Here is a 10822-nt window from a genome sequence, read left to right as displayed (position 1 = left end):
CTTCATAGGCAGCAGCAGCAGGCAGCTGTGAATGTGTGGCCCTTAGCCCTAGGCTGCCCTGCCGAGGCCCAACACTTTGAAGCATGCGCATGCGTGCTGGCGCATCCGTGCTAGCGGATGCAGCTGCTCAATCCCTGCCTGCGTTACAGCTGCTGTTCTCACCTGCTTGCCATGCCCACCCTCCATCCACCCCTACCTAGCTGCAGGCCTCAGCAGCAGCCTGCTGTGGAGGAGGCTGGGGAGGCTGGGGAGGCTGGGCCTCCAGCTCCCCTCGACCCTCCCTTCCCGCCGCCCTACGCCCACATGCCAGCGGCGTTGCAGCAAGCTGTGGCTTGTGTGCAGCAGCAGGCCCACCTGCCTTGTGGCCACTGTGCAAACCCTCCTGCGGCTCATCGAGAGTGGCATTCCCCCCAGCCACAACCACTGCATTGTGCTGCTGGGGGACGCCCACCCGTACACATGGCAGGGCTTTGGCGGCGCCGACCAGCAGGATGCAGTGGCTGCGGTGGTGCAACGGCTGCTGCAGCTGTTGCCCCACCTCTGCGTGTACGAGGGCCTGGAGCAGGTCATTGCAGCTGCAGAGTGAGCATGTGGCCACCGTGGTATTTGCACACTCCTGCGCATGCATGCTGCTGGTGATTGTGCCCCCTCCTGCAGCCCCCTCCCACAAACCTCACCCTCCCCCTGCCTCCCATCCCTGAGCCTGCAGGTTTGGTGCACACGTGCTTCCTCCCCGTGCCCTGGTTGACCCCCCTCCCCCCACCCCCTGGCTGGGAGAAGTCCGCGGCGATGCACGCTGCCTACGTGCGGCAGCAGCAGCAGCAGCAGCAGCAGCAGCAGCAGCAGCAGCAGCAGCAGGAGCAGGATGGGGATGATGGCGATAGCTTCTTTAGCAGCGATGCGGATGGTGGGCTGCCGGCCCAGGAGCAGGATGGGGATGATGGCGATAGCTTCTTTAGCAGCGATGCGGATGATGAGGGTCCTATTGACTTGATTACCCCGGCCGCCTCACCCTGATCTGTCTGCTCCCCTCCCCCTCCCTTCCCTGTGTGCTGCCTTACCGTGCCACATCTCCTCGTGAGTTTCACTGTGCTGTCTCATTTGCATGCTGTAGCAGGACTACAATTGCATCAATGTTGGAAGCAGTGGGAGCAGGAGCTGAAGGGAGCAGTGGGGGCAGGCAGCAGGCAGCAGTGGGAGCAGGGGAGCAGGAAGCAGTGGGAGCAGGAGCTGAAGGGAGCACTGGGGGTAGGAAGCAGTGGGAGCGGGAGCCCCGGGGCCACAACTGAGATTGGTGGCAACTGTGAATGGTGTAATCAGGCACACGGTCAGCCATTGGGCGCGGGCTTTGCCGGAAGCCCCAGCAGCTCGCGCACCGCCGCCTCGTTCTCCTTGCGGCCCAGGCTGGCAAAGTTCTTCTTCTTCTTGCCCTCCTGCGCGCATGGTAGGGCATTGCAACGGTGAACACGAGCAACCAATTGGAGTGTTGGAGCCCTCTCAGGCCCCTACCGCCGCCACCGCCGCTGCCGCCGCCTGTTGCTGTCACTCCTGCGCCCATGGCGCACCCCCCGAACCCCCAGGTTCCCACCTGCTGCGCCAGGCGCTGGTCCACCAGCCTGGCAGCATCCATGTTTGAGCAGCCCTCCTGGCGTGCCAGCTCCTCCACCAGTGCCATTGCGTTGACGACCAGGTGCCAGATCTTGCGCACCGCCGCGCCTGGGCGCCAGGTGTGCCGGGTGGGCAGCCGGCCCAGCCGCTGTGCCTCCCGCTGCTCGTCCTCCCGGTCCTTCCACGCCGGGCCTTGCACGCCCTCGTAGTAGTGCCGCGCAGCCTGCGCCGCACAGAGTAGTTGTAGTGGGGCACGGGCGGTGGGTGCTTGGATCGCACACAAGGGGACAGGCCACAGTCAGGGGGCAACCGTGGGCGCACAGGGGCTGGGCAGCACACAAGGGGACATGCCACAGTCAGGGGGCAACCGTGGGCGCAGGTAAGCACGTGCGACTATAATGCGACTACACATGCACACAACCCAGTTCACTCACCCACTCGGTGTTGAGCAAGGCGGACAGGCTGCTGGGGATGTTGCAGGGGACGCCATGCCAGCGGCTCCGCCAACCACCCTCTGCTGAGCTGTCTGCTGCTGGTGCTGCTGCGCTGGGGGCGGCGGCAGAGCCCGCGGCAGGGGCATAGCCGAGCTCAAACACACCAACTGTGGTGGCGTCCAGGCTCACGCTTGGGTCGGCAGCGGCCGCTACAATAGTACGGCGGCGGCTTGGGGGGCCGTGCAAGCTGACTTCCGAGGAGAGCAGATGGACGGCAGTGGTCAGTTCATGCTGCTGCGCCAGCTGCTGCTGCTGCTGCTGCACCAGCTGCCGCAGCAGCGAGAGGGGCACGGTCACCTGCCCATCCTCACTGGCTGCCAGCACAGACGCGTCTGCTTCCAGCAACGCAGCTGCCGCTGCCGATGGTGCCGGCTGCGCTGCTGATGGTGCCGGCTGCGCTGCCGGCGCCGGCGCTGCTGCTGGCATCGGCGCCGCTGCAGCAGCGGCATCCCCAACTGCCACCTCAGCCAGCTGCATGAGCAGCTCCTCGCTGGCTGTCTCCTCGTGGCGGCCGCACTCCTCTGCAACCGTCCACGTGTGGTCGCGGGCTGCTGCTATGCCGCGCCGTGCAGCGGCCTGCCACTGGCTCATTTCGGCCATGCGCTGCCGCGCGGCCTCCATGCTGGACGGGCGCCGCCGGCCCAGCACCGCCGCACTAGCGCGCAGGTCCTCTTGCGCGGCCAGGGGGGGCGTGGGGCGGTGTAGAAGCAAGGCGGAGGATCACAGGCCCGCCAGAGGATCACAGGCCTGCCAGAGCCCATGTGCAAGCACAGGCGCTGTCAACAGCCAGCAGGAGTTGTTAACAGCCAGGCAGGTACCTGTGGAAGGGCGCCCGGGAGGGCGCGGGGCTCCTGTGACGTTCCCTAGTTTAGTGCGAGCTGGCCCAGGCCCGCGGAGGGCCGCGCGGCGGTGCAGGCAGGCAGTTATAGTTGAGAAGTGTTGCCAGGAGGCCCTGGAGCGCGCCCCGGCGCTCCGCCCAACTCGCCCCGGAAATCTTGAACCAGATAACCGTTTGCGAGGACGCACCGTGCGTCATCGCGTAGGCGTTCCGCCACCTGGCACGCGTCATCGCACCCCTGGATTTCCAAAGGAAAGACCGGGGTGGGGGGACGTGGCCACATGTTGGGGGACACCCACGCGGGGACGTGCCCCGCGTCCCCCCACCCGTATTTCTTGCATCAGTTTTTCTTGGGGCACCGGGGCACCCGGCAGCGCGCCCCCAGGGGCCTTCCTGGCACACTTACACACCACAACTGCCCGTCTGTTGCCCTGCGCGGCCTCCCGCGGCGCCAGACCTGGGCCTAGCATCAGCAAGGGAGCACCGCGGCGCCCTGGGCGCGCCCCACACGGCCAGGTGCACTGCCGGCTGTCAACAACGGCTGCCCCTGGCCGGCTGCGCCCATGCAGCCTGTTGCCCATGCAGCCTGTTGCCTGTGCTCCTGGCGCCACCCCACGCTCCCCGCTCCCTCTCCCCCCTTGCCTCCCGCCTGCAGCCATGGGCTTAGAGGCGTTTCCGCGGCCCCAGCGCGCCCGCACCCAGCCCAGAAAGATGGTCGAGGCAGCGGACGACTCGGAGATCGATGCCGCAACACACTGGATCCACCAGTCCACTAGCCTGCAGCAGTCGGCGCTGCCGCCCGGTGCCCGCCCGCCGCTCGGCAGCCGCCCTCCGCCCCTCCCCCGCCCCAAGGCGCGGCGCAGCAAGGCCACCCGCGGGCCCAGCAGCTGCAGAAGCAGCCCCTGCAGCAGCCCCAGCCAGCAGCAGGACGACAGCGACTATGAGGACGCCGTCAGCGATGCAGACGCGGAATGGGCAGCGGCTGCGGCAGCGCTGGGCAGGGCACCGCCAGAGGCAGGCGCCGACAGCGGCAGCCACCAGGCTGATTCGCCCGATGCCCCAGCGTACAAGCGCCGGCGGGGCAGCAGCGGCAAGGCCGTCAAGCTGCGCAACCCCGAGTGCGTGCTTGCTTGCCTCCCTGCCGGCCGGACCTGCCGGATCTGCCTGCAGGCATTCACTTCCTCGCCTGCTGGCAGCCCCCGTTGCTGCAGGTACACCGAGGAGGAGCGCGCAGAGCTGGCCCGCAAGTCCCACAAGCGCCTGCAGGACAAAACGCTGAAGTCGTATGACAGCCACCTGCGCAAGCTGGAGGTGACCTTGCTTGCCACAGGCAGCTCGGCGCCGCCAGCGCACCAGCCAACCAACCCAGCTATGCCCCGCCCCGCCAGGTAGCACCAGCCTGCTGGCCTGCCTGGGCCCGCCCCCCGACCCCCCTTCCCCCTGTGCACATGTAGGCCTTCTGCAACATTCAAGGCTTCACCCTGGCAGCAGCGCAGGACGCGATGCAGGTGGTCACGATCATGGCAAAGTTCATTGCCTGGGTGGCGAACAACATGCCTTGCTTCAACTACAGGGGGAAGAAGGAGTCCATGGTAAATGCCGCCGCCCACCACCTGCCCCACTTGACACTCGTGCCAGCCCTGCACTTGCTTGGCCCGGCCAGCCCCTGCCTGCACCAGCCAACACCTTGTCTGCATTGGTGGCTGCAGTCATTCGGCCTGCTACGCGCCGTCCGCAACGCGGCTGTGCTGAAATACAACCAGTTGTGCATCAGCAACGGCTGGTCTGATGCCAGGGAGCTGATGGCCACACGCGAGTTCAAAGTGAGCCCGACATGCGCCCGCTGGCGCCACCCATGCCTTACTGCTTGCAAAACACATGATTGCTTGGCTTGCTGGGCGAGGCTGCAGCAAGGCTGATTTCTTTGCTGTCCCCGCCCGCTCTGCAGGTGGAGTTCATGAACGGCTGCGCCCTGGTGCTGCCCAAGAAGGGACGGTGCGCCACCAAAGTGCCTGCCTGCCCCCCTGCCGATGCCACCAGCCTGCACCCCCTGCCTGCCTGCCTGCCCCCAGCCTGCGTGCCTGCTCGATGAAGCTGCTGGCGCCCTTCCTTGCTCCACGCCTTGGCAGGCCGGGACGGCAGCCAGGGCAGCTGTCTCACCATGATCCCGCCGCCGCGTGTTGCCCTCCCGCCCCACCTTCCAGCCTCAGCCTCGCTCTCCCCGCATCACGTGCCAGCTTCATCATCCCTCCCCACCTCACTCTCCCTGCCTCACTCTCCCTGCCCCTCTTCCCCTCCTTCCCCACCCCACCCTCCACCCGTCGCAGCCTCCTACTTCCTGGCTGGCGCCACCATGACTGGCGGCACCATCACGGTGGAGGGGTGCGGCAGCGAGAGCCTGCAGGGCGACGTGCGGTTTGCCGAGGTGATGGGGCTCATGGGAGCCACGGTGGAGTGGCAGCCCTACTCCATCACCATCACAGGTGGGCCCGCAGGGTGGCTGGGCTGCGCCTGTTCTCTGTTTTCTGTGTGTGTGTGTGTGTTCTCATGCAGCGCTCCGCTGTCGCCCCCCGCCGCGGCTGCGCCTCCTCCCCTCCTCAGCCTGCCCCGTCCCCGCCCCCGCCCCGTGGCCCCTCGCCGACCCCCAACACCCCCTGCCACCATGCGCGATGCGCGTCCCCGTGTGCAGGCCCGCCCCGCGGCCAGCTCAAAGCCATTGACCACAATTGCAACGACATCCCCGATGCCGCCATGACGGCGGCGGTGGCGGCGCTGCTGGCCGACGGCGCCACCGCCATCCGGGACGTGTACAACTGGCGGGTGAAGGAGACGGAGCGCATGAAGGTGCGGCGGGGCTGGGCGCCTGCACCGAGTGCCAGCCTAGGGGTGGGGGTGGGGCCGGGAGGGGTGCCTGCACCGAGTGTGAGCCTTGGGGTGTGTGCGGGAGGGGCTGAGCTGGATGCGTCTGAGTAGTCATACCTGGCCTGGGTGGGGGCGGGGCAGAGGCAGAGGACAGGGGGAGGCCAGGAGTGAGCGCCAGGCACCTGGGCAGGCCCATCCTGGCACGCCGCTGCCCCGCCCTGGGCGCCTGCACCCCGTGGCGCCTGCCCCACCCGCGCCTGCGCCTCCGGGTCAGCCAGCCGCCACCCACACGCGCACTGCCCTGCGCCGCTCCCACAGGCCATCGTGGCGGAGCTGACCAAGCTGGGGGCGAGCGTGGAGGAGGGGCACGACTACTGCGTCATCACGCCGCCCAAGGAGGTGAGGGCTGTGCCGCCGCTGCAGTCGTCATCCTGGAGCCGCCACTCCCCGCGACCGCCGCCTGTTTGCTGCAACCCCAACTCCTCAAATCCCTCTCTCTCTCACACGCGCACCACGCACACACACACTCGGTATCTCTGGCTCTGGCTCTCAGCCCATATCCCTGCCTCACACACGCCTGCCCCTCCCTCCTTCCCCACCCAAGCAGGTGAAGCCCGGGGTGGCGATCGAGACGTATGACGACCACCGCATGGCCATGGCCTTCTCCCTGGTGGCCGCGTGCGGCGTGCCCGTCACCATCCTGGACCCCGGCTGCACCCGCAAGACCTTCCCCACCTACTTCCGGGTCTTTGAGACGGTGGCCAAGCACTGAGGCGTGCGGCGCGCCGCGGCGCGGGCCCGCGCAGGCCGCCCAGCTGCGGGGCGGGCGGCGGGCTGTGGCCATGCACTGGCCCCTGCGGCATGCCATGCGGCGGGCCCTGCCCGCGCGCTGAGCGCTAAGGCCTAGGGAGGACAGCGCAGCGTAGCACGGCGCGTCCACCGCGTGCAGCGCAAGGTGCTTGTTCCACCAGCCGGCCTTTTTGTTTTCCCTCCCAGCGAGAGCCTCCCCAGTTCAGTTGCCGGCAGCGCCGAGCGCCCTCTCCCATTCTTGCGCTCCTTTTGCTCCCCCGTGCGCTTCCTTCCAGCAAGGAGTGATGAACAATACTTCCTTTAGGCCATAGCCGCTTACATGTCGGTCCCCTGACCCCCCCTCACTTCCTTTCATTCGTTTTGCAATGCACGTGCTGCTAGCTGTGACCGCAATTGCATCCGCAGCGTGAGAGTGTCACCGTCCTGGCGAGGAGTGGGTGCCTTGCCATAGCCCCACACCAGCTGCACGGGCTAGGACAGCCCATGGTGTGGGCAGCTGTTTGTTCCTGCCTCTGCCTGCGCTGCTTCAGCACACATTTGCCGTGGGCAGCTGGCAATTCAAGTGATGATCTCGGGGCTCTCCTCCAGCTCCCTGCCCACCTCTTGCCTGCACCGTGGCGGCAGAGGGCAGCGTGGGGTTTCGCACAGCGTGCTGTCCACGCTGGGCTCAACCCCACACTTTAATCGCATCGTACCCTACCTGGCTGCTCCTTCATTTGGGCGGGACAGCGAGGCCTAATGCTGGGCCCAACCCCACACACTCACATGATGGCCTGGGCGCGCGGCGACATCTTGCTGAGGTCGAGGTGGTGCTTGCCGGTGGCAGCGGGGCCCTCGGGGGCATATGCTGGGGCCGCCGCGGCGCTGGCCTGCGGGGCGTTTAAGGAAGGAGGCAGGGGCGCTCCTTTCGCGGCTCTCGGCTGCCAGCACATGCCATGGAAACATGTACATGTATGGTGCATGCAGCCAGCAGGCTCCTCGTGCCTTGGGAGCCTCGGCGGTGTCGTCTGGGTAGAGGCGGGGCTGGCCGGAAGGCGGGGACCCTGCACAGCGGGCAGGGCCTCAAGGCAGGCATGGGCAAGGGTGCCCAGCTTCCTGTGGATGGACAGGGTGCTTGCATGGCAGCACACACCTGGGTAGTGATCATGCGTCGCCCAGTCGGGCTCGCCCGCAGGTGCGGCGGCCGCCGCGGGCTGGCGCGGGTGGGGGTGGTGTGGCAGCCCCGCCACATCCTCAATCTTCTCTCCTACCTTGCGCAGGCCCTCCATGGGTGCGTGCTTCGGCGGCAGGAGCGGCAGGCAGGTGGGGTGGGGCAGCAACGTTGGTAGGGCTGAGGGAGGGAGGCGGCGACTCTGGTTTTGAGCTGGAATGCTTTCAGACAGCACGAAAGAGCCGGTCCAAGACGAGGGGGTGGAGGGTGGCACCTTGCGGCACCTCAGCACGCAACGCAGGCTCAAAATGAATCGTCCTCCGAGGACCTCTTATCACTGAAGGTGCATCACGCTTATCATAACTGCGGCAGGCGCCCCGCCTCGCATCCCGGCCTCCCTATCACAACACTCTCCGCGCTTCTCCTCGCGCCTCGCTCTCCTCTCCAAGGCACTCGCAGATGCCTCCCAAGCGGAAGACGGCAGCAGGAGCAGCAGCAGCCGCAGCAGCCGCTGCCGGCGGCGGGGGGCGGGCGGCGGGCGGCGCAGATGGCCTCGTCTACCGCCACTGCTTCCTGCAGGCCATCATGGGACGGCAGTACCTCAAGGAGAGCGACGCCAAGGAGCTGTACCGCCAAATCACCGGCGCCGCGCACGGTGCGCACCGCAGGAGCCGCAGGCTTGGCCAACTCGAGGGCACGGCGGCACGGGTGTTGCGTTGTCCTCCGCACCTCTGTGCCCTGAGCCTCACTGCCGCATTGAACTCTTGATGAATCTTGCCCTGCAGACGGCAACTACCTGCACTTCATGGCAGACATCAACCAGCAGCTCAACTTTGCGCAGTTTGAGCTGCGGCGCGTGAAGTATCCAGTGCGCCCCGCCTGCGCCCTTGCGCCTGCGCCTTTTCTGCATACGGCTCGCAGATGATCCAGGCTGCCCCAGCCTCAGCTGCATCGCACGCTGCAATGCACCCACCTGGGGGAGCTCCGCCCCAGCCTGGCATGGCCCGCCTGCCGTCCACGGCACCTGCTGCCGTGTCGCCTTTGCGCACACTTCCATTGTTGCCGACCGCGCTGCCTGCTGCCCGCCGCCAGCAGGGCGACGGCGAGTGGTACCTCGGGTTTGTGAACCGCGAGGGCGATGAGCCCAGCAAGCGGGCGACCAAGTACCGGGGCGCCAAGGACGGCAAGCCCGACACACGCATCACAGCCTACTTCCGCGCACTGGTGGGTTGGCGGGCCGGCGGGTGGCTGGCGGGAGAGCTGGGTGTGGCAGGCAGATGCTGCCGAGGCTGTGGCTGCCGAGCTGCCCCACGCATGTCCCAGCCTCTGTGATGTGCGCACAGCTCCTCCTGACTGTGCTGGCCTGTGCCTGCGCCTTTGCCAGTCCGCTGTACGCGCGTTCCCGCCGCACTGTTTGTGCTGCAGCTTGACCAGATGGTTGCATCCTCAGCGGCGGACCAGGGGCTTGGTTACCTGACCTCGCAGCAGGCGCTGTACATACAGATCAGGTGCGGAATGGTGGTGATGCTCATGTGGCAGCCCGCGCCAATCGTCGCGCGTCTTTGTGCTGCTGCTGCGAAGGCTAGTGGCTTGATGCTGTTGCACAGCTTGCGACTGCTGTGCCGCAGCCCGGATGCGGCCACGCAAGCAGAGGAAGAGGAGGCGGCGGCGGTGCGGCAGCAGGTGCTCTCCTCTGGATGCCGGGATGCGCTGCTGCTTGGCGGGAACTGGCAGCTGCCCATCATGCTGCCAGCTTTTTACTGGTGTGCATGGATCGTGCGGTGCATGTGACAGTTGGGGGTACGCTGGCAGTACAGGCGGGCAGCGTGCCCACAGCAGCTTTGCTGCTTACCTGACACTGCTGTTCATGTGTGTGACTGATACCTGCCGCTGCCTGCGCAGGCGGATGAGGTGCGCAAGCTGTCCATGAAGGAGCGGGAGACGGTGCTGGCGCAGCTGGCGACAGACGGCTGGCTGGCGCACATGCCCAGCAGGGCGGGCTGCTACACGCTCGGGGTGCGCAGCACAGCGCAGCGTGATGGTTGGTTGCTGCTCTGTTTGGTTGCCGGCTACCCAGTGCCTGTCCCTGCCCTCACTCCACGCCTTCCCCGTGCCTGCCGCTGTGTGCAGCCGCGGTCGTTCCTGGAGTTGGCGCAGGCGCTGGAGGGCATGGTGCACTGAGGAGCCGGCAGGGAGGCAGGCGGCGGAATTGGCGCCGGCGCCGTCTGGCGGGCGCCGCTCTTTCCAGCTCCCGCCGCACATCTGCACGGGCCTCCCTTGATGCTGCATTGTCTCAGCACTTGTAACAGCACCCTGTGGAAATAGCACGAAGCTGCAAGCAACCCATTCGTCTACATTTGGCGCGATGGTGGTTGGACGGCGGTTCAAGCGCGCTCTGACCTTCCGCAACCCATCTGCACGAGGTAAGGATGTGGCGGGGTGCCCTGCATGGGCGAGGGATCCCTCCTCTTGTTCGCAATTGCGAGATTGACACAGACGCGTTTGTGGCGCCCGTGCAGGCCCGGCTGAGGAGGAGCCCCCACAGACCAAGCCCAAGGTGCAGAGGGACTCCGGCTGGCTTATCAAGGTGAGCGCAGACCTGCTGTGTGCCGCGGCGGCGCCGCCCATCTGCAGATGCTCCCTGATGCTTACAAAGGCCCCTTACTCCTTTGTCCTTGCTGCATTGGCAAGTGAAGGCGCTGGGTGGGCCACACAAGCGCGTGCAGCCGTCGGAGTCTGACAAGGCGGCGACGGCAGCGGCGGCGGCGGCGGCGGCGGCAGCGGACGCGGACATCGACTGCTCCACCGCTCGCGCCGCCCAGCCTCTGGCCTTTGGCTGGCTGCGCCGCCCCTTCAGCCGCTGGGACAGCAGCAAGCTGTCGCAGGACAGCTCCGCGGCGGCCGCCGTGGAGCAGGCGGACGGCGCAGGGCTGTCCTCTGCAGGGCCGTCGCTCGCCGCCTCCTCAGCATCCAGCGTGGCGGAGCCTGCAGAGCAGGCACAGGACTGCCAGGCCCCGACTGCAGCTGGCGGCGAGGCCCAGGCCGCAGCAGACGGCGCCG

The 10822-nt window shown here is 67.2% G+C and overlaps 2 protein-coding genes across 2 annotated transcripts; both read left to right on the top strand.

The window, feature by feature from the left end:
• The first annotated feature begins 5263 nt into the window (after positions 1-5263).
• CHLNCDRAFT_31300 (hypothetical protein) lies at positions 5264-7012 on the top strand. The gene is made up of 4 exons (XM_005847392.1): positions 5264-5423; positions 5630-5784; positions 6121-6201; positions 6410-7012. Exons 1-4 carry the CDS (start codon positions 5294-5296, stop codon positions 6572-6574), a joined length of 531 nt encoding a protein of 176 aa, XP_005847454.1. The 5' UTR covers positions 5264-5293; the 3' UTR covers positions 6575-7012.
• Positions 7013-8221: 1209 nt separating this feature from the next.
• Positions 8222-9943, top strand: CHLNCDRAFT_134372 (hypothetical protein; the record flags this gene model as incomplete). Its single annotated transcript, XM_005847391.1, has 7 exons — positions 8222-8417; positions 8548-8630; positions 8858-8986; positions 9188-9270; positions 9391-9445; positions 9665-9778; positions 9893-9943. The coding sequence occupies 7 exons, from the start codon at positions 8222-8224 to the stop codon at positions 9941-9943; spliced, it is 711 nt and encodes a 236-aa protein (XP_005847453.1).
• Positions 9944-10822: the final 879 nt, after the last annotated feature.

The sequence above is a fragment of the Chlorella variabilis genome (assembly GCF_000147415.1).
Source record: "Chlorella variabilis unplaced genomic scaffold CHLNCscaffold_11, whole genome shotgun sequence".
Taxonomy (NCBI): Eukaryota; Viridiplantae; Chlorophyta; class Trebouxiophyceae; order Chlorellales; family Chlorellaceae; genus Chlorella; species Chlorella variabilis.
This window is presented reverse-complemented; position numbering and strand designations above follow the sequence as displayed.

What these genes read in the sequence shown, in the direction of transcription:
- CHLNCDRAFT_31300 (XM_005847392.1), top strand. Translation starts at nt 5,294, where the DNA reads ATGACTGGCGGCACCATCACGGTGGAGGGGTGCGGCAGCGAGAGCCTG. An exon ending in CTACTCCATCACCATCACAG is followed by an intron (nt 5,424 to 5,629) that starts GTGGGCCCGCAG and finishes CCCCGTGTGCAG; the next exon opens with GCCCGCCCCGCGGCCAGCTC. An exon ending in AGGAGACGGAGCGCATGAAG is followed by an intron (nt 5,785 to 6,120) that starts GTGCGGCGGGGC and finishes CCGCTCCCACAG; the next exon opens with GCCATCGTGGCGGAGCTGAC.